The sequence below is a fragment of the Cricetulus griseus genome (assembly GCF_003668045.3).
Source record: "Cricetulus griseus strain 17A/GY chromosome 1 unlocalized genomic scaffold, alternate assembly CriGri-PICRH-1.0 chr1_1, whole genome shotgun sequence".
Classification (NCBI taxonomy): domain Eukaryota; kingdom Metazoa; phylum Chordata; class Mammalia; order Rodentia; family Cricetidae; genus Cricetulus; species Cricetulus griseus.
In genome coordinates, this window is record NW_023276807.1 from 154,108,358 (window position 1) to 154,133,900 (window position 25,543).

Consider the following 25,543-nt stretch of genomic DNA (forward strand, 5'->3'; position numbering starts at 1 on the left):
TATCCACTTAATTTTTTTTAGTTTGGTAGTTTAAATATTTTGTATGTTTGCAGCATTCTAAATTATTGAGATATTGTCTAATTAATTTTTAGAGGATAGAAAATATTTTTCAATTTTTTCTAATAAAAATTGCAAAAATGTCAAGACTAGTGTTACTCCACAAAGGTCATTATAGTCTTAACTTAGACATGCTTCTGTTTCATAAATTATTATAGTAATACATGTTGCAGCATATCCATGTAGCCAGGAAAAAACCACAAAGTTAGTCAGGCGGTGGTGGTGTCTGCCTTTATCCCAGTACTTGGGAGGCAGAGGAAGGTGGATCTATGTGAATTCAAAGCCAGCCTGGTCTACAAAGCTACACAGAGAAACCCTGTCTTGAAAGATGCCCCCTCAAAAAAAATCAAAGTTTTGCTTTCTATAAGCTATTTTCATTTTTTTCCTCTCCAATTGGGAAAACTTAGATCCAAAAGATTCTGAAGGTTAACCCAGAGATACTTAGTACTGTGATGGATGAATATAAGTGTCCATCAAAACTAAATATGAGGTCTTTGTATGCACAGAATTGGGCATAAGATCCTGATATATATATATATATATATATATATATATATATATATATAGCAGGATATGTATGAATGTATGTATGTATGTATGTATGTATGTATGTATGTATGTATGTATTTTTTTCTCCCATGAAAACATTTATACCTCTACTGTTAATTATCACCACTAGTAGCTCCTATAGAATTACAAACTATGGTTGTCTGATTTTATTTTTATTAATGTGTGAACCTGCATAAATATTGTTTAGAAGAGAAAACAATGAAAGGAAATAATATACATTTCTTTTTCTAAATGTGTTTGGAAATGTGAGAAGGGTCCAATGAGATCAACTCTTCCTGTCTTCAAATCAGTCCTGAAGGTGCCTATGCACATAGCCTATACTGATTGTCATCTAGTTGGCTTGGCATCTTTAGGATGCTTTCTGACTCTTAGTTTTGCCCAGTTAATTTTAGCACCAGGTAACTCCTGAGTTGCCTACTAACATAACACCCCACCTACTTTCCCACATGAGAATATTTAGCATTGAACATAGAAGTGATTTGGATATAAGCAATGTCCTTGTCATGAATGTTAAAACTGGATCTGTATGCTAGAAATGATTTCCTAATCATAAACATCCCTAGGAGTGATTTCAAGTTCCTCAACTAGATGTTATATGATTTAAGAGAGAAGAGAAATACATATTAATATGTTGTACAGAATGCTATAGCTCTGCCAGAGATTTTTAGTGAGGTTTAGCATCATTAATGGGTTGTTTTTATCTCCTATAAATTTTAAGAACTATAATTCTTACATTTGTCAGAATTTGTCTTTTCAGCAACTTTTGCACCCATGTTATAATAGTGCCACATTTAACAAGACAGCCATTGCCCAGGAATTCTACCAAAATCAACATATGTGTGTGAGCGCTGGTGCGTGGGCACACACACACACACACACACACACACACACTATATATATGTACTTCGTATGTGTATATGTACATATTCATAATACTTAGTTTCTTCTAGCCATCTCATCATATTATCTTATTACCTTATTTTCTTAACAAATTATCTTATCAAAATAAATGATCTTACAAATTACATGGTAGTTTAGAGCAAGAAAACATTGGATCTAAGAGATAGATCTGAAGGTTCAAATAAAATAAGAATGTAAGAAGTGTGAAATTGGTCTCACTGTCTGAAAATAAAGGTGAGAAAGACTGTGTCCCTCTGGAGGTTCTAGGAGACAATGCATTTCTTGTTTTTTTCTAAGCATTGTCTGCATTCATTGGTGCTTGGTCCCCTTCATTCAACCTGAAGGCCTTAATGGCTGATCAGACTTTCACAGACTTTACTACTTTGATCCATAATATAGCCTAAGTTACCCTGAACTTGCTATTGAACTAGACTTGCCCCAAATTCATGGCAGTCCGTGACAGAGACACTCAAGGTAGACAACTGTGAAGCAGAGAAACCATGTAAGATGCTAAAGTGGTGAACCACATGAGGTGATGTAATATGATCCCAGGTTAATACAGGATATTTTTAGTGGGTTGAAAGGGTATTTCTTTTATCCTGAACAATAGGGTAAATTAAGCTGTCATCTGTTAAGATGGAGAACATTAGTGGAAGAGAAGGCTTGGTCATCAGTGGTCAAGCAGGATGGGCTTAGGAGGATGAACTAAGGGAGGTTAAGAACTTAAGTTTTGTCATAATTTTGACATAACTCTATCAAATACTTCCAAGTGGAAGTTCTGGGCTTTAGAAACATGGTCTGTCCTAAAAGAAATCAAATTTTAAGTATGTGATAGAAGAAAATGATTATGGCAAGAGTCTAAATAGAAGAGATGGGAGGAGTTGAGAAGAAACCAGCAAACAAACCTGGATGTAACCAGTAAAGTAGGAAGTCTAATAAATTCAATTTCCAAAATATCTTCAGAGTATCATAGCATTCCTTGGATACTTTGGTACTTCAGAGTATCAAAACACAACTGTGAAAAAAGACCTTGATTTTCTGCTGCTACATACAAGTACTCTGATCTTGGAATGAGCCCCAAATCACTTAGAATTCTTTGCTTGATTTCTGTCCATGTAGTGTTGGCTTTATGCCACTGAATGAGATACTCCTGAGAACAAATATTAATGTTATTTTTAAAGCACGATGCATTTATGTAGAATCTCTGTGAAATATGAGAATCAGGATAGAACAACAAATCTAATAGTTTGCTAAGCCACACAAAAGAACAGTTTTATGAGATTTGGCTATTTTATGTTCTTTTGACTATTGTTCGAAGTACAAGCAACTTGTTTTCCCTTTGAGTATGGATTTAACTTTTTACATTACCCAGAGTCATTTGTATGTTAGGTAGGGTGAAACTGGTAAATCAATATTACATTCTGACTGGTAATTTGGTGTTGTGTCCCCAAAGCCTTATATTTTAATATACACATTGACAGGACTATTCTACCCATAGTAATTTATTCCAAGCAAATATCCCCAAGTGTTTGCCAATATTTCTTTATGATATTGTTCACTGTAGAGAAGTTTGGATCAGCCTAAATAGAAGGATATTAGAAAAAGGACTTTTGTTATCCATTCAGCATAAATTTTGACATCATTAATGTCACTGTTGTGGAAAATAGCAAATGATATGGGAGAAACTGTGAAAGGGACACACAAAACAGGATGTGGGCTGAGGGTGATAGTATACACCTGTGATTTTAGCACTTGGGAGTCTGAGGCAAGAGGATCATGTCTTTGAGGTGAACCTGGAATTGCATAGTAGTGAGACCTTATCCAAAGAAACCCCCAAGCATCATAATGTCAAAGGTTGTATGTTCACATACCTGTGAATAGACTTATATACCACATAACGATGTGTTTGCATATATTCAGATGTTAGAATTTATTTTATGGAGGATTTGGGAAACACTTTTTCTTATTTTTTGTACATATTCTACAAGGACTGCATATCACTTTTTGAAGTGGAAAGAAGAAAGGAAGGAAGGAAGGAAGGAAGGAAGGAAGGAAGGAAGGAAGGAAGGAAGGAAGGAAATAAAATACAATATAATTTCAGGAACAAAGTGATTGTAGTTCAACAAGTTTTGGGAAATATTGTATATCTCATATTTAAAATATAGTAGAAAAATCATTTCTTCCATAGATAAAGACCTTAAATAGTTTGTAAGCATTTTTGATGGGATTTCTCACATGGTAGTTTCTGCCTTGTCGCCCCAAGTATATAGGCCCATATCTGTTACTTTTCTTGAACTTGATAGAAAAAGAGTTTCCTCCATCATGGCTCAGGGATACAGTCCATCACAATTGGGAAGGCATTGTTGTTGGGTCATCTATATCTCTGACTGCAGAACCATGCATTTGTGCCTTCCCCAGTGGCAACTAACCAGTCAGAGCCAAGTTATCACCACCAAAGGCTCTCCCCCAGAGTTCCATCCCCTCTTAGACAAGCCTCACATCTTCCCAAGCAGCTGGAAACCAGGTAAAAAAAAGTACATAGCCTGTGGGAAACATTTGAGATCCAAAGCATAACAAGGGCCAAGTTAGAAACTCCACAAGAATACTTAACAATGACATCCAGTTTTTCATGTTGGATTGGCAGGGTAGTCAACTTAAAAAAGACCCAAAATACTGTCCCTTCTCTGCCTGGTGCCAGTCGTGATTGCAATGCAGCAGGACTCCCAAAGGTGGATGTATAGATTGTATGAGAACTTGAACCTTTTTATTACAGTAAAAGGAGTAAACTGTATTTTAAAATAACCACTCCCACATCTTTGAATAATTTATAGATATTTGAGTTGCTTGGTTAGATTTTGGTGGGTGAGGTTTGGGAGAATAATAAATATTGGTAAGAGCTACTGGACTTGAGTGAACTCTGGTTGTATAGGGATTTGTGGCCTCCTAGAACAAAGAGATGCTTGTAACATCCTAACATATTACTGAAACTGCTTCCTAGGACCAACTTTACAAGGCCATCCCAAACTGCTATTCTCAACACTATTTGCATAAAACCTAACTGATGAGTTTTACCCAGTATTGAGCCCTGGGAAACATCAATCCTAGGTATTTCCAATCAAAATAGTCTCTGTGTAGCAGTTCCACATGATTTGTGGACTTGTTTCATAGAATTAAAGATCCATCTCAGAACTTCTTGGCACTAGATAATCAAATTATTTGAGTAGTCTTCGCAGTCGAGAGGCCTCCTGAAACATGAAATAACAATAATTTATCCAGACATTATGTTGAGTAGTTTCATGGTTAATCATTTTTAATTCTGATAAAACTGACATGAAGTTGGCGGTATTATTCTGCCTGTCTTTTGCAGATGAAGCAGTTGCAGCTAATAAGGACTGTGTGTTTATATTGTGAATAATGATGCTGAAAGTCCCACCCATCGCATCTGCCTGTAGCAACTGTGATTGTAACTGTTATCCTATGTTTTCTTTATTTGATTTCTGTCATCTGTTCACTATTGACATTATTTTGTGTAATTGAATTGGACTCATCCCTGATAGCTGGCCTTTTCTTCCATGGTGTGTACTCCTGGAGCAAACTGAAGCTAGAAGAATTTGACCTTCTGGAAGATGAAGAATTGCCAGTCAGAAAAAGCATCTTTTGTCCAACTGCTAGCTAATACTGTAGTCTCTGACACGTGGTAATTCTAAGAGTTAATCTCTGAGCTCCTTCGAGCAAGCTACATCATCACATAATTTCTTTTCCTTGCTTCAGCTCCTACTGAACACATGGAGATAGTTTCACTTCCTGGAGCCCATTATCTTGAGAACCATGCCTTCCTCATCAGTCCATCTCTGCCATAACATCTAACAGCATCAGAAAACTGACCATTAGCCTTGAGGATAGCTTGATGTTGAAGTCAACCCTAATTCTACATAGGAGCAAGCTTTGTTAGATATAACATGGCTTAGGGCTTCATAACGATATGGATGATGTCTGTTTTGCTCACTAAGAAGTTCTTACCACCCAGCAAAATATTAAGAACTGAGTAGTTCTTAATGAGCAACGCCGTGACTCATGATTGTGTTATCTCACAGGAGAAACTCAGTTGTCTGTTCTAGTTAAGCTATTAGGCCCCTAGTAGTGCCTCTAGAGACTACAGAGGCACCCTAATAAAACCAAAAAGTTCTGTGCTCCCCTTAATGACTTTTTTTATTCATTTTACATACTGACCACAGTTCCTCCTGCCTCTCCTCCTCCCACTCCCCCAACCCCTGCTGAGTTCCCCCTACCCTACCCCCATCCACTGTCAGAAAGGGTAAGGCCTCTTGCAGGAGTCAGCAAAGCCTGACATGTCAAGTTGAGGCAGGATCTTACCCCCTCCCCGCATCAAGGCTGAGCAAGGCATCCCACCATATGGAATGGGCTTCAAAAAGCCACCTCATGCACTAGGGATAGATCCTGGTCCCACTGCCAGGGATCCCAGAAATAGAGCAGGCTACAAAACTGTTGCCCACATGTAGAGGGCCTAGGTCAGTTCCATGCAGGCTCACCAACTGTCATGATCTCCGCCCACCCCCAGCCTTGCTCATATAATCCCTCCTCCCTCTCTTCAACTGGACTTCAGTAGATCTGCCTAGTGCTTGTATATAGATTTCTGCATCTGCTTCTATTGGTTACTGAATGAAGGTTCTATGATGACAGTTAGGGTTTACAGGGGAAGAACAGTTTAGGCCTCTTCCCCAGTATTGCTAGGGGTCTTAATTGGGATCATCCTTGTGGATTCCTGGGAATTTCCCTAGCATTATGTTTCTCCCTGGTCCTGTAAGGGCTCTCTCTATCTAGATAACTCTTTCCTTGCTCTCTCACCCCATCCCTCCCCCAACTCGACCATCCCATTCCTTCATGTTCTCATCCCCCATCCCCTCCTCTTAACAGCCCCTCACCCCCAGCTTGCCCAGGAGATCTCATCTATTTCCCTTACCCAGGGCAATCTATGTGTCATGTCTCCGATCAACATAATAAAAATGGCAGTCTTACCAAAAGTAATTTAGAGATTCAATGCAACCCCCATCAAAATCCTAACACAATTATTCACAGACCTTGAAAGAATAATATGCAATTTCATATGGAAAAACAGAAAAACCTACGATAGCCAAAACAATCCTATACAAGAAAGGAACTTCCAGAGGCATCACCATCCCTGACTTCAAGCTCTACTATAGAGCCATAGTAATGAAGACAGCTTGGTATTGGCATAAAAACAAACACATAGACCAATGGAATCAAATTGAAAACCCTGATATTGATCCACACTTGTAAAAAGTCATTCTGTACCTCTTCATGGGAAAGCACAGGGGTTAATGCTCACACCTTGTCCTGACTAGAGGAGGCACTTAGGACATTGGATGACCAAATAATGGTGATCACACTTTAGCAATGAAGACATTCCTCACATCAAGGAGTGTTCCACCACTAGCCCAACAAGGGATGCTTTCTTAGATAAAGCTTGTACAACCTTCGTTTTCTATAAACCATCTCTGGGATTTACTGTGGATCTTGATACTGATTTTGTTCAATGGATTGATATTTGGAATCTTCTCCTGATAGATTTGTGCCATTCTCAGACTATTTAATGGGATTTCTAGTTGTGGTGGTTTTGAATAAGAATGGACCCCACAGGCTCATAAATTTGAATGCTTAGTCACCAGGAAATGGAACTGTTTCTAAGGACTAGGAGGTGTGGCCTTGATGACAAAGGTGTGGCCTTGTTGGAGGAAGCATGTCATTGGGGGTGGGCTTTAAGGTTTTAAAAGCCCATGCCAGGCCAGTCTCTTTCTGCCTACAGACCAGGATGTATTCTCAGCTATTTCACCACCACCATGTCTGCCTGTGTGCCACAACCTCTGAAACAATAAGCAAGCCCCCGATTAAATGCTTTCTTTGCAGTAGTCTCCTTGATCATGGTGTCTCTTAACAGCAATAGAAGAGTGACTAAGACATTGTTGTTTTATAACTTACAGCATTACTTTCCAGATAAACTGAGTTCTATTTCATTGTATAATGTGTGCTTAGATTTTATTCTTACACAGATGTCTTCATGCTACACATAGGACAAAGGATATATCCTGTTTGATTGATCTCTCTTATGTCTGTCCTGAGGATAATTTGTAGATAAATTGTTAGTAAATATCAAGTTCATTTTCACTTCAAACATAGACACTGGCACATATATCCGGTACTAAATAATCCTGTCTTTTTTTATTTTCCCAGGCAAGAAAACTGATCAGTGACTTTGCCATTATCTTGTCCATCCTTGTGTTCTGTGTAATAGATGCCCTAGTAGGTGTGGACACTCCAAAACTAATTGTGCCAAGCGAGTTCAAGGTGAGTGAATGTCTCTCTTTTGCTTGTTCCTCAAACCCCTTGACTTTCTTTCTTTTTATCTAATGTAGTTTATTGTGAATTTACTTCAGTTAATTTTACATAATTAGCCTTTTCCCCATCAAAATAATCCCTTATTAGGCTCATTTATAATTAGTCTAAATTTATAATTTAGTTTCTTCACTAAAATTAAATGCCACAGTTAGGATCAAATTCAGGATTTGTGCTTTATTGACTTTCATTTTAAAATAGCACATAACATGAACTAACCTCAGCATTATATATTTTAGTATATTTCAGATACTTTTACAGATCCAGTCAGCCTGATTCATGAGGCGGTTTTGAGAAGTGCATATATAGCTATCATCATGTCTGTTTTATAAACCAGTAATGCTCACTAACACTAAGCAAATGCCCATCACTTCTTCAGTAGTGGGGACAAGCTGTGAAGGTAGAATTCAAGCCTTCACCTTCTAACTTAGGTGGTCTTTCCCTCCTACCAAACTTCCAGGAACACTTATAATATGAAGCTTAATTATTATAAATAAAACAGAAGAATTATCTATTTTCTGGATTCTCTCTTTCTCCCTCCCTCTCTCTCTCTCCCTCCCCCCCCCCGTGTGTGTGTGTGATATAAAATATAGTTATACTTCTATGTAGTTTTCCATTGCAAAATTTTAACCTATTTTCTGAAACAATGCTTAGTCTGTTTTCGCTCCTACTGAGATAATAATGTCAAACATTATTAAGCTGATGGCAGTTATATATAACTAGTTGATGAGAAAGGGATATGAATGCATACATGCACATACATGACATTAGCAAAGACAAATTCTAGTTAATTTAATAAGTATTTTCTAAATGTTTGCCTGGAGCTCGACTCCATCCTGGGAGGTTGAAATTCTTTAATAAGCAAGATGAAATGTCTTGCCTTACACATTCACAATGTGTGGTACAGGTAATGAGAAGATGGATTTTTTTTTCCATGATGGAGTTTTGAATAAAAGGAGAGGGAACATGCATCCACGATTTGTGTTTATAGCTATAAGTCTGGCACTCAGGAGACTGAGACAGGAGGATTGCTGTAAGTTCAAGGTCAGTCTGTGTTACATTGGTGATTCCAGGCCAACCTGGGCTGTAGAATAAGACCCTGTTGAAAAATAAAAAATTAAAAAGGAGAAGAAGGAGGAGGAGGAAGAAGAAAGGAAGGAAGGGCAAAAAGGAGAAATTCAAGAGTAGTATGTGTACATTTATATGCTTTTCTTAAAGTAGGAAATAACAGAAAATTTGCTTTCTGTAAAAGGCATATATGACCAACTGAAAGTGAGAAATGAGAACTTTTTCTGGTTTTCGAAACAGTTCTGAGGATTTAATCTCTTCTGGATAATTTTCACTTATAAGAGGTACAAATGTTTCAATTAGTTATACCATGTAAAATACTTTTTTGTATGTTATGAAGCCATTTATTTGGCAGAAGTAGAAACAGCTTCTGTCCAGTGCTAAAATTCAAGCAGAATTTGTGATGGCTTTGTAATTTTTTGGTAACTCTTTATAGAATATTACATTTGGGGTTTTCTTCTGTGTCTCTTAGATTTTTTTGTTTGTTTGTTTTCCATGTAATTCCTTATCTCAGCTAATTTCATGCATTCAAAATGTCACCCCCTGCTTTCCCAATAGCTCATCCCTTCCCTTCCCCTCCCCCTTCCCCTTCCCCTCCTCTCCCCTCCTTTCCTTTCCTTTTCTTTCGGGATAGCTTCAAAAATAACACCCTTTAGTAAGACTTCTCTTAAATAATCTTTTCCTCCAGACTATAACTGTTTCTACTTTTTAGAATGTTGACCCTCCAAAACTTGAATATTGTTTTTAACCACATAGTATATATTAACATTGTTCTGAAAAAGTTTTATTTCTTTGCTTCTAGCCAACAAGTCCTAACCGGGGTTGGTTTGTCCCACCATTTGGAGGAAACCCCTGGTGGGTGTGCCTTGCTGCTGCTATCCCGGCTTTGTTAGTCACCATTCTGATTTTCATGGACCAGCAAATTACAGCTGTGATTGTAAACAGGAAAGAACATAAGCTCAAGGTAACTGCTCATAAAAATGATAACCATTGCCTTCTACTGTCTTCCTAGTTCTTGATAATATCATTGATTCAAAACCCAAGTAAACTTTGTTGAGAGTTACAGTATAATGAAAAGTCATACAAAGATCAGTTAGTGTTCACAAGGTCCTTAGTGTGATGTCTCAGGAAGAAATCACTTAAATATGAGGAAGATGTTTCAATGTCTGTTTCTCTCACTATCTATGCACCAGCTTTCCCACTTCTGATTTGGATATAGTAACCACCTTCCTAAAGACATTGTATCCAAGATTTAATTAAAACACCTGCTCTCTGTTAAATAAACTCAGATTTTTTTCCTTTCCAAGAAGTTTTTAGGGGATAGGAAGTGGATAGCTAGGTGATAATGACCAGATCAGGTCAGAATAATTGGCATTTTCATCTCTTTAATCACACCAATTCTTAGTGCTGGGGGATGAGCAAAGATTTATTATTAAAGATTTGTCAGGGGCTGGAGAGATAGCTCAGCAGTTAAGAGCACTAATTGCTCTTCCAGAAGACCTGGGTTCAAATCCCAGCACCCACATGCAACTCTACACTGTAACTCCAAGATCTGACACTCTCACACAAATGCACTTGCAGCCAAACCACAAATGCATATAAAATAAAAATAAATCAATATTTTTAAAAAGATTTTTCAGATAACCAGTTACAAGCTGTTGGTACGCATTCACAACCCCACCCTACTCCCTTTCCTTAAAAGGTTCACCTCACGATATTATAGACCATAAGGTATAGAGCAAAGTTTTTATTCTTATATTTTAGGGTTTGCAAACATAGGTTTAATGAATGGCATCATTGTGAGCCAAGAGAAAATGTTTTAGTTGTATAGGGTATCTTTCAAGAGAGCTGCCTAAATTGTTAATATATTAGGTAAATTTTCTCCATGTCTAATAATATTTTAGGTCACAAATAATTTCAAAAATGCCATGGAGAGGATGAGAGAAGGCTAATAAAAGTAAAAAGAGTTAGAAACTTAATGGCTACTGACCATGAAGCAGGTCATTTTCTAAGTACTTTATATTATATATTAACTCATTATCTTTTCACAATCACCATATAAGAGGAGCATGAAAATGTATTATAATCATACCCAGAAACAGGAAAGTATATCACCAGGATGAATTTAGCAAAGGGAGAATGGTGGAAGGAAACCTCCAGAGAGAGTAAAAGCATTTGAAATATACCAGGCAGATGGATATGAGAGATGATAAACCATTCAGTTAGAACTGCCGATGAGGGTGAGGAAGAAGTAAATACCACAACTCAAACTGGGGATAGAAGAAAATTGAAGATTTCATTAAAGAGGACATGTTTCCGTTTTGAAGGTTTTGGGGGAAAGAACGTAGTTGATGAACTCCACGCAGTCTGTCCACCATTCCTGAAGTGGTCTGGGAAGGTGGGGGTAAGGACTCTACTGGAAAGCCTAGCCTATGAGGTTGAGGTTGTTGACTTCTTTGACACAAAGGTTGGTCAAGAGAACAGCTCCCTGTACAGTTGCTGAAACCCTAAGGGAAATAGTGAGATGGGGTGCAGTGGTTTCCTGTCATGTTCAGTGAGGTGAACCGGTAGAATGAAGACTCACTTGTATTTCAAAAGAAGGAAAACTATGAGAGCATGAGAATTACTGATGTATATTCCCAAGGAATGCTGGAAGTCAGAAAGCAGAATTTTACAGAACAAAAACTTGAGCTGGTCACTGATATAAAATAAGGCACTGATTTTGAATTATCATTGGGGGAACAGTTGAGTATTCAGTTGGAAACTCCCATTAACATAACTCTATATGTATTGTACACCATGAATACATTTTCAATTTGAAGATGGCTGTCTAACTGCTAATGTGTTTATGCCTTCCTCCCACAACAGAACTGCAGCCTGTTTTTCAGGCTTTTATTGAACACTATACAATATCCGACTCTGAGTCTCATAGCCTAATCTGTTAATACTTAAGGGGCATAATAAGGGCAGGTCTTCACTGTTGCCATCTTGGTTTGATTTATGTGTATATATGGGTGCCTGTCTGAGTGAGTGTCACATGTGTGGGTGCCAGCAGAACTCAAAGGAGAGAGCATTGGATCCCCGGAGCTGAAATTACAGGCAGTTATGGGCCACTTGGGTCATCTGGAAGAGGAGGGGGAGATGATCTTAACCACTGAGCCATCTCCCCAGACACTCAAAACTTGTTTCTAAAATCTGATGTTACTGAAGTTCATTAAATTCTTCTCTGCCTAAACAATTCACTTGTTAAAAGTTGGGGTCAGAAGCAAGGAGATAGCATGTTTTTGTTGTTGTGGTGGTGGTGGTTTTTCGAGACAGGGTTTCTCTGTGTAGCTCTGGAGCCTGTCCTGGCACTTGCTCTGGAGACCAGGCTGGCCTCGAACTCACAGAGATCCACCTGCCTCTGCCTCCTGAGTGCTGGGATTAAAGGCATGAGCCACCAATGCCCAGCGAGATAGCATGTTTTATGAAAAACTTTACAACTGGATTTTATAACAAGACTATCACAAGAGTTTAAGTACCTTTGACTAGAAACCAACGAAATGTGCTTTATTAATCTTCTTAAAATGTCTTTGCAGAAATATTAGAAGAAATCATATGAACATGCAGGCATGTTCTAGTCTCTGATAGCACTACATACAGTCATTTAATTAATAACATTAATTTTTGTATTGTGAAATGCATCATAGTTGCCCTCAGCTGTATAGCAAATTAGAGGTCAGCCTTGACTTCAAAAGTCAAGTAAACAATTTATGTTATTCTAGAGGAGCTTTTATTTGCTTTAGGAAGGCATTTGGTCATGTTATCAACATGAGAATAATCTTCCAGGCTTATCCTTAAAAAATCTATTAATTACTATGGAAATCTATTTATTACTATGGGAAGTTTCTTTAAATGGTCCCTGAATTCATAAACTTGCATATAGATTGTATATTATAAGTAGATCATTTGTGATATATATGTATGTGTGTATTTATATATATGTATATATATACATATATATAAAATTTATCTGATTATCTATCCATCCCTCTCTGTCCATTCATCCTTAATATATGCATACAGATACACATACACAAGAGAGGAAAGGTCAAAAGAATAAAGCCTCAACCACTATAAACTCTACTTTTCACTTGGGCTTTGCCAAGCCATATAGGTAATGTGTATTCCAGTCACAAATTCAATTGCAGGTTGTAGGTTTATACTTAAGAATGTCCTTGGAGATTCTTTTTCATCTGGCATTATACTCATTGGCATGGCTGAGATGCATAGCTCCCCATTGACTCTTTTTAGTATTAGGAGGGGTCTGAGTGGTAATTTACTTTATGGAAAGGCTAAACATAGACTTGGACTAATGCATTTTTAATCTGAAAATATTTGAACCCACTTTAAATTTTAATTTGCCTATGTACAAATTTTGGAGGTGAGTTTCTATTATTGTAATGCTCATCAGATTTTCTTATTGATAATTTAGAATTAAATATATTTAGGATTGATAAAATAGACAAGCTTTTTATTTCCCTATATCTCTTAGGAAACATTAGAAACTTGAAAATATGTTTGCCCTTAAAATGAGACATGTATCTACAAAAATGAGTTTCTGACCCTTTTAGGATTGTTTACTGGAAACTATTCTTTTTCATAATGGTGCTAATGGTATAGATGCCAGTCATTTGTCACAAATCCAACACCACCGGTTGACATTTTCATCATGAATGAAATGCTTTTGTTCTCATTTTTCTGGGAAATGAGAGTTGTGGAATGCACAAATTGGAGATTCTGCTTAAAATTGTAAAAGACACTAAATGCTGTGAACTTGATTCAAAAGGAAAACTTGAGGCAGCAAGAGAAATGGGGGCACCGCAGTGTTGGAAGTAGCATGCTTGGGCTGGCATTTGCTTTGGTTCTGTGTCAAGTGGCTCTGGCTGTCTGTCCTGCTGAGATGACATCCACTCCAGTGAACAACCCCACACTGAGATAGCAACACCAAGACTCTTGACTGTTTGGACCCATTTTGGCTAATTATGCCCTTCATCCTACCTGCAGAGTACTCAGAAGCAAACTAGGTCCAGCAAGGGCAAGTACTTCTCTGGGGTCATTTCCTGAGTCATTGTCAGAGGCCGGAGCAGAGCCAGCTTCAGACCACAAAGCCAGGAATATTCTTCCCCAAAACAGTGACTTCAAGAGTTGTGTGTAGGAGGCAGAAATCATTTAGGACCATTACCTAGAGATACCTGTCATGTAATCCTGACAATCACTTTCTTATGACATACTTTGTGGCGAAGTACTTCATTTAAATATGATGTTTTCATGGTTTATTTTTAATTAAAAAATAACTCTTAAACTTTACCTTGCTCTATATTTTTTGTTTCTGCCCCTTTTCTCACAAAGCTAGCGCTCCTATTTCAATCTAGGCTTTGTAATAGCTTAGCCAGTAAAGCATTGTAACCAACTTTCCTCACTTCTTTAAACACATTTTTTTGTTGTTGTTTGTAAAGTGACGATCTTACACATTGGTCCTACGTCTAAAGCACCTTAACCATCTCAACTTTTCCCTCTTGCCTATCTGTTTCTCCCAGCCTGACAGTTAAAGAACCTTGTAAAACAATGTCAACCTAGATTTAAGATGCTTTGTTGCCAGTGCCAGCCAGTTCTCTGCCTAAATGGCTTTGGGTTCTTGATTCTTACAGTTGTGCTGGTGCTGTGGCCTGGAAGATCTATTCCTCACTCCCCAGTCATCACTGTTCACCAAAAGCAGCTCCATCCTTTAAGCATTTCTAAATATAAAGTCCCTAGTGTCACCTTCCTTCACCCCTAATGTAATTTTTATTGCCCTTGCTTTTTGTTTTTTCTTAGTGATTTATATTATTCGGTGCCAGTGGTCACATGATAGCTCATACAGTGCTTTGGGCAATTACTTCATCCCTATTTCTTAGCCAAAATATTTTTCAAAGTAAGCCCCATGGTTTATTCTTCTCACCAGCTTTTATGTGGCCCGCCACAATTCCGTATTAGCCTCAATAAACACATGAAACTGAAATGCTTTATTATCTTGGTAACATGGTTCTCAGGTTTACAACACTGTGAGAGATGATAACTGAAGAATATGCAAGCCCATCCCCATTTCCTCAGAATGGCTGATTACATGGTTTAAGGCCATATATAGATGAGACACACTGAAACACTTCGTTCTCAGTGTTTTTAGTATCTTTTCAAAACTTATGTGATTTTCTATTTAGAGTCCATTTTAATTTTCATGCAAACCCATGCCCTCTCCTCCATCTCATCTGAAACCTCTTGGTGCGGCATTCCCAAAGTGGGACCCAACTCCTATACATCCCTAGCATGATGAACTCTTGCCCCATGTTCGTATATCCTCCCAGGTCTTCCTTTATTGTCATCCTGTACCACATGTAAACGTGAGGTTTTTAGCCTTTTTCTATCTTTTATATTTTGATTTTTGTGGACTTTGCCCTAAGTCATTTTTTGTTCTGTAATAGTGAGGGATATGCAGTTTCAAAGAGACAGTTTCTGTTTTGTGCTTAAATTACTTTGCAGTTTCAGAATATAGAATATCCTTTGGGTTTATAGTCATGAAGTCAAGGACATTTTAGATTGCTTCTTATATACCGAACACTTATGCTGAATGCTGAAGGTACAACTGTTTTAACATTCGGTCTCTTCCTGGCAAGGTTAGCGCTCACCCATCTTACTGTGTGCCGTGTATCCTGCATGCATCTCATCACTTGTTTGTGTGCCTTACCTCAGCTAGTCACCTGCATTCTCTGTACGAATGGGTGTTTGTCTTACCCATTGTTTAACTGAACACAGGCCCTGGTACAGACTAAGTCTTCAGTGAATGTTTATTCAATAATAGTTTACCACACAAAAGCCCCCGAGAGAGAAGGAACCTGTTGTATCAAGAGGTAGAGAGCAGGCCAACAGAACAAGTGACTCAAGTTGAGCGCAAAGGGAGTAGGCTCAGATCACACAGCACATGGTTTATCAACTTCAGCATTTGTGCCAGGTTGAACGATGTAGTTGGCAGTGGCTGTTCTATGTACTGATAGTTATTTGTCAATATGTCTGGGCTTTATCCAGGGTGGCCAGTTGTACTTCTTCTCCCAAGTTGTTATGCTCAAAAATATCTCCAGATACTGCTAGGCGTTGGCCAGAGTGTGGAGTGGCCAATAATTATAGAAATAAATGTCCGTGTATATCCTTTAAGATAGTTTTATACTCTTTAGTTTCCATTAGTATTGTATTATAAGTGAAAACTGGAAACCACTGAAATATTTTGATCAGAGAAGTGTCACATATTGATTAAGATATTTAACAATCAGCCTGTGAAGAGAGCAAGAGTAACATCCTGTGGTGATGGCTGCCTTGGGGACTGAAGGATGCTGGTCTATGTGAATTGAATTGAGATCAGAAGGGAGAGGATGGACTTTAACCTATGATAAGTTGGGTGATAGAATATTTGAACAATTTTATTTGAAACCCTCATGGTTGCAGCAGTAAAGAGGGATAGGAGAATTGGGTGAAATGGGGCTACTATATAATCCAAGAAAGTCTAGAAAAGCCAGTAGCAATGCTGAGGGTGAGGGGTGGGGTGGGGTAAGGAGCAGATAAGTTTTATGCTATTTTTTAATATTTCTGTTTCTGGTCCTTCTTACAGTTTTTAGATAAGGATTGCCAGAATTTGCGCATGATTTTATTTCCACTCAAACTGAGCCATTCAGATGCTTCTAGCTAAGGCAGGCCTTTGGGAGAGGCTTGTTTCCATGCATATCTGAGCTGATTCATAGGAATAGCTTCTCTAAGGCAAGTGTTGGCATCTGGAGAGTTTATAGCAGTAGCTTGGGGCAAAGCTTTTACCATCTTTTCAATATTGTGTCTCTAGTCTTTAGTGCATGTACGACATTGACCTTAAACATACTAAGTCTTGAATGTTAGTAAGCCTTGCATGTTGACATTTGAAAAATAAATTCATTGAGCTTTTTTATCTTTGGACTCGGTGTCTTTAAACTACCAGGAAAAAATGAAAGGCAGTTTTAGTCTTCAATAAGTAAGACTGAGTCAAGGAGAAGAGTAGAATGTTAACATGTTAAGGTAGATGTTAACATGAAGAGTGACACACATGACATTAATGAGGGAAATACACTGAAGGATTCTCATGTGGCTGAGTATGGTGTTGGTGTAGAATTCAGGGGGGATGGGGCAGGAAAGATGGAACTGTAGACATTGGTCCTTCTACCAAAGGCCAGATCCAAATGGCCCTGCAGCAGCATCATAGACATAAAGACTGATAGGGGAGGACAACTCTCAGTATACAGTTAGAATCCAACTGCCTCTGTTTTCATAACCATAATCTCCTAAAGGAACTGTGTCATCTGCCTCTTAACTGGCCCTGCTGTCCTTGATCCTATTCGATTTGCTCATAACACAGTAGCCACACTGCTTAGAACATAGAAATCAGATCACTTTATTATTGAAAGTCCTCTAGTGGTATCCCATCTTATACCTGATGCAAACCCAAGTTATTCTGGTTCCTCTTAGGACTTACTACCAACTAAGATGCTTTCAAAATGTATGTTGTTCATTACTGTCTCACGCAGTAGGAGAGAAACTCCTTGAGAGTATTCTTTTTGTTTATTCAGACGTGTCAGCAGCAGCTGGAATCATGCCTGGTACTAAGTTGTCAGGCAATTATTTGTTGAGAAAATGAATGATTGAGATCTCAAACATATCATGAGACTTACTTCTCTGGTCATTGTAGAATACATTTATGGCATCCCACCCCATATTTGCCTCCTTCTGCCTTATTTTCAAATCACACAATTATGTATCCCTAAGGTGAACCGATTTCATATATGTATAGCATTTGTCTCCTGAGCGGATGTCTGTTCCCGTTCAAACCTGGCTTTATGAGAAAATGCCTTTGCTTCTATGTCAGCTCTCTTGTCTGCTATGCATTCTCTGGGAATATCGACCTTGTGTGCAAGTCATGAGTAAACTCTTGGCAATTCTGTGAGGGAAGAGCAGTGTTCTGACAAACTGTAACAGGATCCAAATGATAACACACCCTGGGTTGCTGGTGTAACTCACATACATCCCCTCTCTCCAAGGTCAGCCTCTCTATTCTCTTGGATCAACCATAGTATGGCTCTAGGTGCTGCTCCCCTCATGCTGTGAGAACGGGCAGCTCTAGTTTCCTTGGCTCCACAGGGGTATCAGCCTTTGATTTCTTCATAAATAGAACAGAGAAATATAACCACAGAAAAACACTAGGGACATGATGAACAGTATTTATTTAGTGATTAAAGGAGCTAGAACTTTTGTTGCATTGTCTGCTCGTCCAGTCAGTAAATGTTATTGTGACCACAGGGTGGTGTTTGAAATCAGTCTATTTTGTTTAAGGGCGTATTCTTTACTTTAATGATGGTGGCTAGTAAGTGGTTAAACAGCTATTCTCATTGGCTATGAGAAGTAAGAGACGATCATGTACATGACATCTCAGGATTGTTTAGGGGATCGGAACATACACCTAATAGCATCACAAGCAGCTTTCTGTAAACACTGTCACAGAGAAGATGGTCTGTTGCTTTGTAAGCACCAGTCATGATACCTTAATAGCCACTATCACTCTGACCACCGCCTCCCTGGATGATCACAAATTATATAACATCTACACCCTTGTAAGTTGCTACAAAGTCCCAGTAACTCCAATAAGGCCTGTATTTTCACGGAGGGTGTGGGGGTTATAAAACTGGACTCAGAAAGGTTAGTTTATAATAAGTAGATACTAAGAGAAGTGGACATGCGTCTAATTAATTATTCAGAATTAGAGTAGTATCTGCGCAGGTTCTGGAGGAGATGACTTTGTGTTTACCACTGGAGGAGTATTATGAGGAAGGGAAAGTCCCTCCTCAAAGTGCTTCCTTATGAGGCAAAGCAGAACAAGTTCCTTTTGTTCATCATAATTCCAGTGCCTGACAACAGCTAGAGGACAAGTGTGGGTGCTTACTGTACATGTGCTGTGACTTCTTTCTGCAGAAGGGAGCTGGGTATCACCTGGACCTGTTTTGGGTTGCCATCCTCATGGTGGTGTGTTCCTTCATGGCTCTTCCCTGGTATGTGGCTGCTACTGTCATCTCCATTGCTCACATCGACAGTCTGAAGATGGAGACAGAGACTTCTGCACCTGGAGAACAACCAAAGTTTCTAGGAGTGAGGTATGCTGTCATGGGATAATGGCGCTATAAAGTCCATGTGTCCACATCTTTGTATCAATCATATGGAGGTGGATACAATCTGGGGATGAGAGGGATGGTGGGAGTTACTTTATTACTAAATTCTCTTTCCCAGAAAGGTCATTGTTTGTTTATTTGCTTTTTTGTTTTTTGACCCTGGCTGTCCTGCTCCCTGTAGATCAGACTGCCCTCAAACTCAAAGGTCTGCTTGCCTCTCCCTCCTGAGTACTGGGATTAAAGACGTGCATCACCACCACCTTGCCAGAAAGGACTATTTTAGTGAAAAGGATAACTAGTAGCTTTTAGTTTACTCCTTATAGTATTACATTTTCTAGAATATTAAGGGAGACAACATGAAGACATGATTTATTTTCTTCAATATACAGCTGAGTTCTGTAGAAGTGCCGTACCTCAGTCATGTGCAGAGCTCTGAACCCTTAAGTTGGCCATGGTTTCTAGCATTCTATGAAGGAGGTAGGAATTCTCATTTTCCAACCCATTTCTGTCCCCATAAAAACTTGAGAAACTATAACCTTCAAAAATTAGAGTAGTTGTGGAGGTTAGTAGTTAGCCTTTGTACACTCTTGTTTGGTTTTTTTTGTTTTTTGTGGTAGCAAGCTTTGCTCACAAGAGCTAGGGTGCATAGCTCACACACAGAGCCATCATTTCCCATGCCTCAACAGTGGGTGACTTTTTCTTGGGGGTGAAGGGATGTTGGACGTGTATCATATTTGTTAAAAAAGTACTTCTGTTGTTGCAGATTTGGAAATTAGACTGTTGAGATTTATTGCACTCATGAGATTTCCCTGAGCTGTTTGTTAATTAGAATGTGGGACAATGTAATATCTGTCTCCCGTGAAAGAAGGTATAATTACACAACAGCACAAGTTGTTTGAAAAATAAGGGCTTCAAAGAAGCCAGTAATTGATGGGCCAAGAGCAAGTGATTTTTCTTTCTTGGTTCTGAAAGGAGCAAAAGCATTAGAAGAATCACTTATTGTCTTCATGAGTTCAATAGTTTTAATATTTTTAAGTTCACACTTATATTGAATTTGTATGATATTCTTGAGATCTGAAGTGTATGGAATCACTATCTTTGAGGCTTTAGCCCAATACTGACTTGACCTTTCTCTGAAGGTCTTTGAGAATTGGAGGTAGATTGATGATCTTTGATTTTGTTTCAGGGAACAAAGAGTCACTGGAACCCTTGTATTTATTCTGACTGGCCTGTCCGTCTTCATGGCTCCCATCTTGAAGGTAAGTCCATAAAACATTCACTCTTTCTCTTCCATGGAACACCAACTAACAACCAGACACATGAGTGTGAAATGCTTGCAAGATTTCATAGCACATGGAAGTCTGGGCCAATTGGAAAAAGGACTTTAAAAATATATGCCTTGATTTTCCCCTCTGCCCTGTTTTCCTTCCTTTACTGTTATTTTTGTGGTTTCTTGTTGGAACCATCTGACATTACCAATATTGAAACCTCTTGTGACGTATAGAAGGGCAGTGTCATACATGCCCATCTCATTGGTCTTCCTCCCTGCCCCTCACGTGCTTTATACTCCGTTTATCTTCTGTCTATCCTGTCCACTTGCCTGTCCCTAAGCCCTGCCCCTTGCCACCTAAGCCCTGCCCCGTGTCAGACCTCCACAGAACTCTAGTGATCCACATGGTCATTGTGAATTGCTTTCTACTATTTTTAATTATAACCACATTTCTGTTTTTCCTTGAATCAAAAGGCCTGTTAGTCCTAAGGAAGAAATGAGAATAAAATGACTGATGTATAATTGGAAAACTTTAGAGATGAACTTTTGAAGAATCATTGCCTGGTAGAATATTTCGATGGTTGGAAATCAACATATGGGTTGATTGATGAAGTGGGCATAGACAGAGCAACATACATACAATGGCCCCATTAGGAAAAAGAACTAAAGAAGAAAGCTAATGTTTTTTGTTCCTGAAGCTTCCTGTTTTTGTGATACAAGCTAGCTTCTCTCTCCCCCTTTTGTATTATAAAAACATCCCTAAGCAATTATTGATTATTTGCATCTTCTACTTTGTGCTACTGTGTAAAAAGTACCAACTTCCCCAGACCTAACAACTAGGAGCAATGGCTTACCATTTTGCCAACTGAAAAAATTTATTTTTGAACAGTTTAATTTTTAAGACTTTTGGATGCTTGTTTGGTTGTACAAGTAATGGAATGATAGTACATGATTCTAAAATAATTCAAGTGATGTTCAAGTATGACAGTTAGCAGCAGAAGCTCTCTCTCCTTCTCTCAGATTAGCAAGTTTCCATCAGTGGCCAGTCAAAGAATTTCAGAGGAGGGAGCTACAATATCCAGATCTGGAGACCAACTTTGCTTTCCAAGTACTAGACTCATGCATACTTTTGGTATGGGATAATTGCTAAATAGTTAAAATACTTGATTATGCACCATTTATCCTTTGTTTCCATAGTTTCCATATTCTCGTTAACTTCTGAACAGAGTCATGAAGGACTGTGTATATCGTGTGACCCACAGAGGAACTGAGGTTAAAGATGGTGTCAGAGAAATTATTTCTGGCCTATGTCATAGGGACAGAGGAAAATCCGTGGTCAGGAGGTGGCTTTAAAGGATTAGTGCACCGGTTCCCAACCTGTGGGTTATATCCCCTTTAGAGTCAAATGATTCTTTCTTGGTCACCTAAGACAATCGGAAAATATAGATATTTACATTACATTCATAATAATAGCAAACTTATGGTTATAAAGTAGTAATGAAATAATTTTATGGTTGGGGGTCACCAAGCATGAGGAACTGTATTAAAGGGTCATAGCATTAGATAGGTTGAGAACCACTCGGTTGATGAGTTTGAAACATTGTACCTTCTGCCAAGGGCTTTAGCTGCTTCTGTCCCCCTGGCAGGTCCTAGCGTATGATGCTGGCAGACATGCTTAGACACCTTTACTCATGCAGTGAGCTCACATTTGCAGAGTGGGTGGTTAAGACCCTGTAGAAAGCACCCACCCCCTGCAGTGGGCTAATGCAGTGCACTGCTCCAGGGCAGCCTTGCCTTTCCATTGAGGGAAAAACAGGCAGGCAGAAATCCTTTCAGTTTTCAGATTTGCTCACCATCACCCAAGCCTCCATTTTGTCTTGTATATTTTTTTTCATTAAAACATGATTTTTTTTCATTAAAACAGTATAAAATCCTGCTTCAGAAATGGCAGTTGTATTTCAAACTCCCATGTTTTTGTTACAGAAAATTTGGTTTTAATCATGGGGGAAAAACTTCCAGTAGGTTCCGAAAACAAAATCAAAACAAAAAACAAACGTTTACCTTTAGAAAGACTGACAAAACTCATAGCTGATACCTAGGTCTTCCTAATTATTTCTTACTCTGTACCCCAGAAGAGCTGCAAAGAAGCTAAACTGAAAACCTTAGGTTTTTACAGTGGACCTTTTTACCCCATATGTATAAGAAGTACCTTAGTGTGTACAGGGAGAGGTGAGAGCTCATTAACAAGAGACTGAGAGTTCCAGGGAACCACCAGCCAAATTTGCACTCCCCTTTGGCCATCCTGGCCAGCCCATGCCTTGGCTTGCTTTACTGGGCTGCTAGTATCCTCATTGTGGCTGTTTCTGTCTGGCAACTTTGATTCATCTGAAGAGTCATTGTAGTGGGAAAAACTTTTTCAAGATAGTTTTTCTGTGTAGCCTTGGCTGTCCTGGAAACTCACTCTGTAGACCAGGCTGGCCTCAAACACAGAGATTCTCCTACCTCTGCTTCCTGAGTGCTGGGATTAAAGGTATGCGCCACCAGCTTCAGCTGGGGTTTTCTCAAATGTAGAAATAGAATTGTTTTGCCAGACTAGCTTGCGATAGACTGTGGAACACCTGATGTTAAGGCAGCAGGGATGAAGCAGCCTTTCTTCAGGACCTCTGTTCCTCACCTGAGCGAGTTTCTCACTTCGGGAATCACATCTCCCGATAAGATAAGGATGGCTATCTCAGATCACCTGCCCTTCTCACCACTGATGCCTGGCAAGTTATGTGAATCTATCAGAGATGCCTCGTTAGCATTTACAAAGTCAATACAGGAGAAGCAGATGTTAAGGGTACAGTTTAACTGAAATGTCAGCCATTTCGAAGGAAAGAGTACAATTAATAATTAACCTCAAAATTCATGCAGAAAGTGGTGTCACGGGTTGTCCTCCCATGTGACTTTTTTTTTTTTTTTTTATTTTAAGCAGCAGGTGATAACTTCAGGTAATAGTTTTACTTAAGATTTTGCCTTTGAAAGTTAGATCAAATGTATGGGAAATAGAGTTATATGAGAGTATTTTAAAAAATGAAATGGTTCACCACCTTCCCTGCCCAACTCCTTTTTCTCCTTACAAATTTAATGGTCTGAGATGAGATGAGCAATTTTCTTGCATGCATGAAGCCATGTAGATGGTTGCCTGATTATGCAAGGTTACTTTGAACATGAAGTTTATGATCTCTGTTTTGATCTCTGTGCCGAAATCTGTCTTTCATGTGGAGGAATGTAAGGAATTACAGTGTCCCAGAGCTTTAAGCTCATGAGGACACCCCCTTGACCCTGGCCAGCTACAGTCACGGATGCCTCAAAGCACCGAATCGCATCATCGCTTAGTACAGAACTGCTGGGAAGTGAGAAGAACTGGCTTCCCAGGCTGGCAACGTGGCTTCCGCTGAGCATCCACAGTGGACATGCTCTGGGATTGCTAGTGTTCTGTGAGGAGTGGTGATCACCAAGCAGTGAAGGGATGAAAGGAAGTTCCCTGAGCTTTCTTCCCCTGTTTTCCTGGCAAGATTCAAGAACTAAAGATCAAGTAAAGTTCACGGCTGCCTCTGCTTGGATGAGTTTATCTTTAATGTGAGGCGTGGCCAAAAGTTTTTATTAAGATTTGCTAGTGCACTAAAGTGTGGAAGACAGCCTTTAGTTTGTACTTGGCAGATCCTTGATCTCCACATGCATCCTGTACCAGGGAAGCAGGGCACCCTTGGTGGAGGTGACCATGGTGATGACTGAAGCTACTGTCTGTTGAGCTGGGGTCAGCACAGGGTTCAGCACAGATTTAAAAAATGTAGTCTTCCATTGGTGCCATAAGAACTATATTAATAATATCGCACTTTAAATACAGGAAAAATATGAATAACTCATTAGACTTCAAAATGGTGGAAGAGACAAGGTTTGAACTCTGGAAGTTCTGGCATAAAACTAGTTCTGTAGCCTCGTGTAATGTGTGTCTTTTGAAATAAAACGTGGTGCTTAGCCTTCAAAGCATCTCCACTTTCTTTTCCCATAAGATTATCTTTCCCAGATTCTTTGATCTCACTTGGAATCCTTCTTATGTGGAAAAAAATTATATAACTTTCATAAACTTTTCAGACCTCATTCCAGGCTGAGGATTGGAGGCTTCTTTATCTGTATAGATTTTTGAGATTTAAGAGGGTTAGGGCATTATTGCCCAGGCAGGCTAGCTGAAAGAGCAATATAGTAGAAATTAAATAAAGCAGGACTTCAGGTTAGACCTTCCAGCCAACCCTGCCTATACCCTCGCCCCACTATCCACCCACCCTACCAAGGTCAATGAGGGAACAGGAAGACCTATGTTTGGCAACTGTAGGCAGCCTCATCGACTTGTCAGTGTCTTCAGGAGAAGGATGGCATAAGCTCCCCATTTATCATTTGTTAATTGTCATATTAACAAATTGGCAAGATGTTTTCTGTTATGTAGTCTGTCGTAGGTGCTTTCTACGTAACGATGCCCAGAGTAAGAGAAATGAACAAATGTTTCAGTATTCTATAACTGGTAGCTAGAATCCAAACCAAGGTCTGTTCAACTTCTGTTACCTATGCCTTAGTCAAGACCTTACTCTTAGTTTTAGACACACATGCAGGTACACATGCACACAAGTACTCATCTGAACTTAAAACCATCAAGAGGTCTCAGTCCTTACTGAATTATTATCCATTGTTGGTCAGCTACAGTCTTCCCTTTTTATCAAATATCCTTCCACATTTTTCCTTCTGGGAGTGTTCTACTATTGGGAAATCACCAGGAAATACAAAGGAAATATATGTCTAGAGATCCATTCATCAGAATTGAAAATTTGGTGACATAATATTAAGATGTTTCATCTTATTTTGATTTCATCTCACCTCTATTATCCTATATGATTATAGAATCTGCCATTTAAATTTCTCATTTTTAGTGTTTGTTGAATGTAACACTTCTGTGCAATTA

General features: G+C 38.8%; 1 protein-coding gene across 4 annotated transcripts in view; it reads left to right on the forward strand.

The window, feature by feature from the left end:
• LOC100763623 (electrogenic sodium bicarbonate cotransporter 1) overlaps nucleotides 1-25,543 on the forward strand; it is a 281,927-nt gene that overhangs the window by 240,164 nt on the left and 16,220 nt on the right. For all 4 annotated transcript variants that reach the window (XM_035452943.1, XM_035452942.1, XM_035452944.1 and 1 more), the window contains 4 exons: nucleotides 7,798-7,911; nucleotides 9,830-9,991; nucleotides 19,084-19,262; nucleotides 20,464-20,536. In XM_035452943.1, coding sequence (XP_035308834.1) covers nucleotides 7,798-7,911; nucleotides 9,830-9,991; nucleotides 19,084-19,262; nucleotides 20,464-20,536 — 528 coding nt within the window. The remainder of the gene's footprint in view (nucleotides 1-7,797; nucleotides 7,912-9,829; nucleotides 9,992-19,083; nucleotides 19,263-20,463; nucleotides 20,537-25,543) is intronic.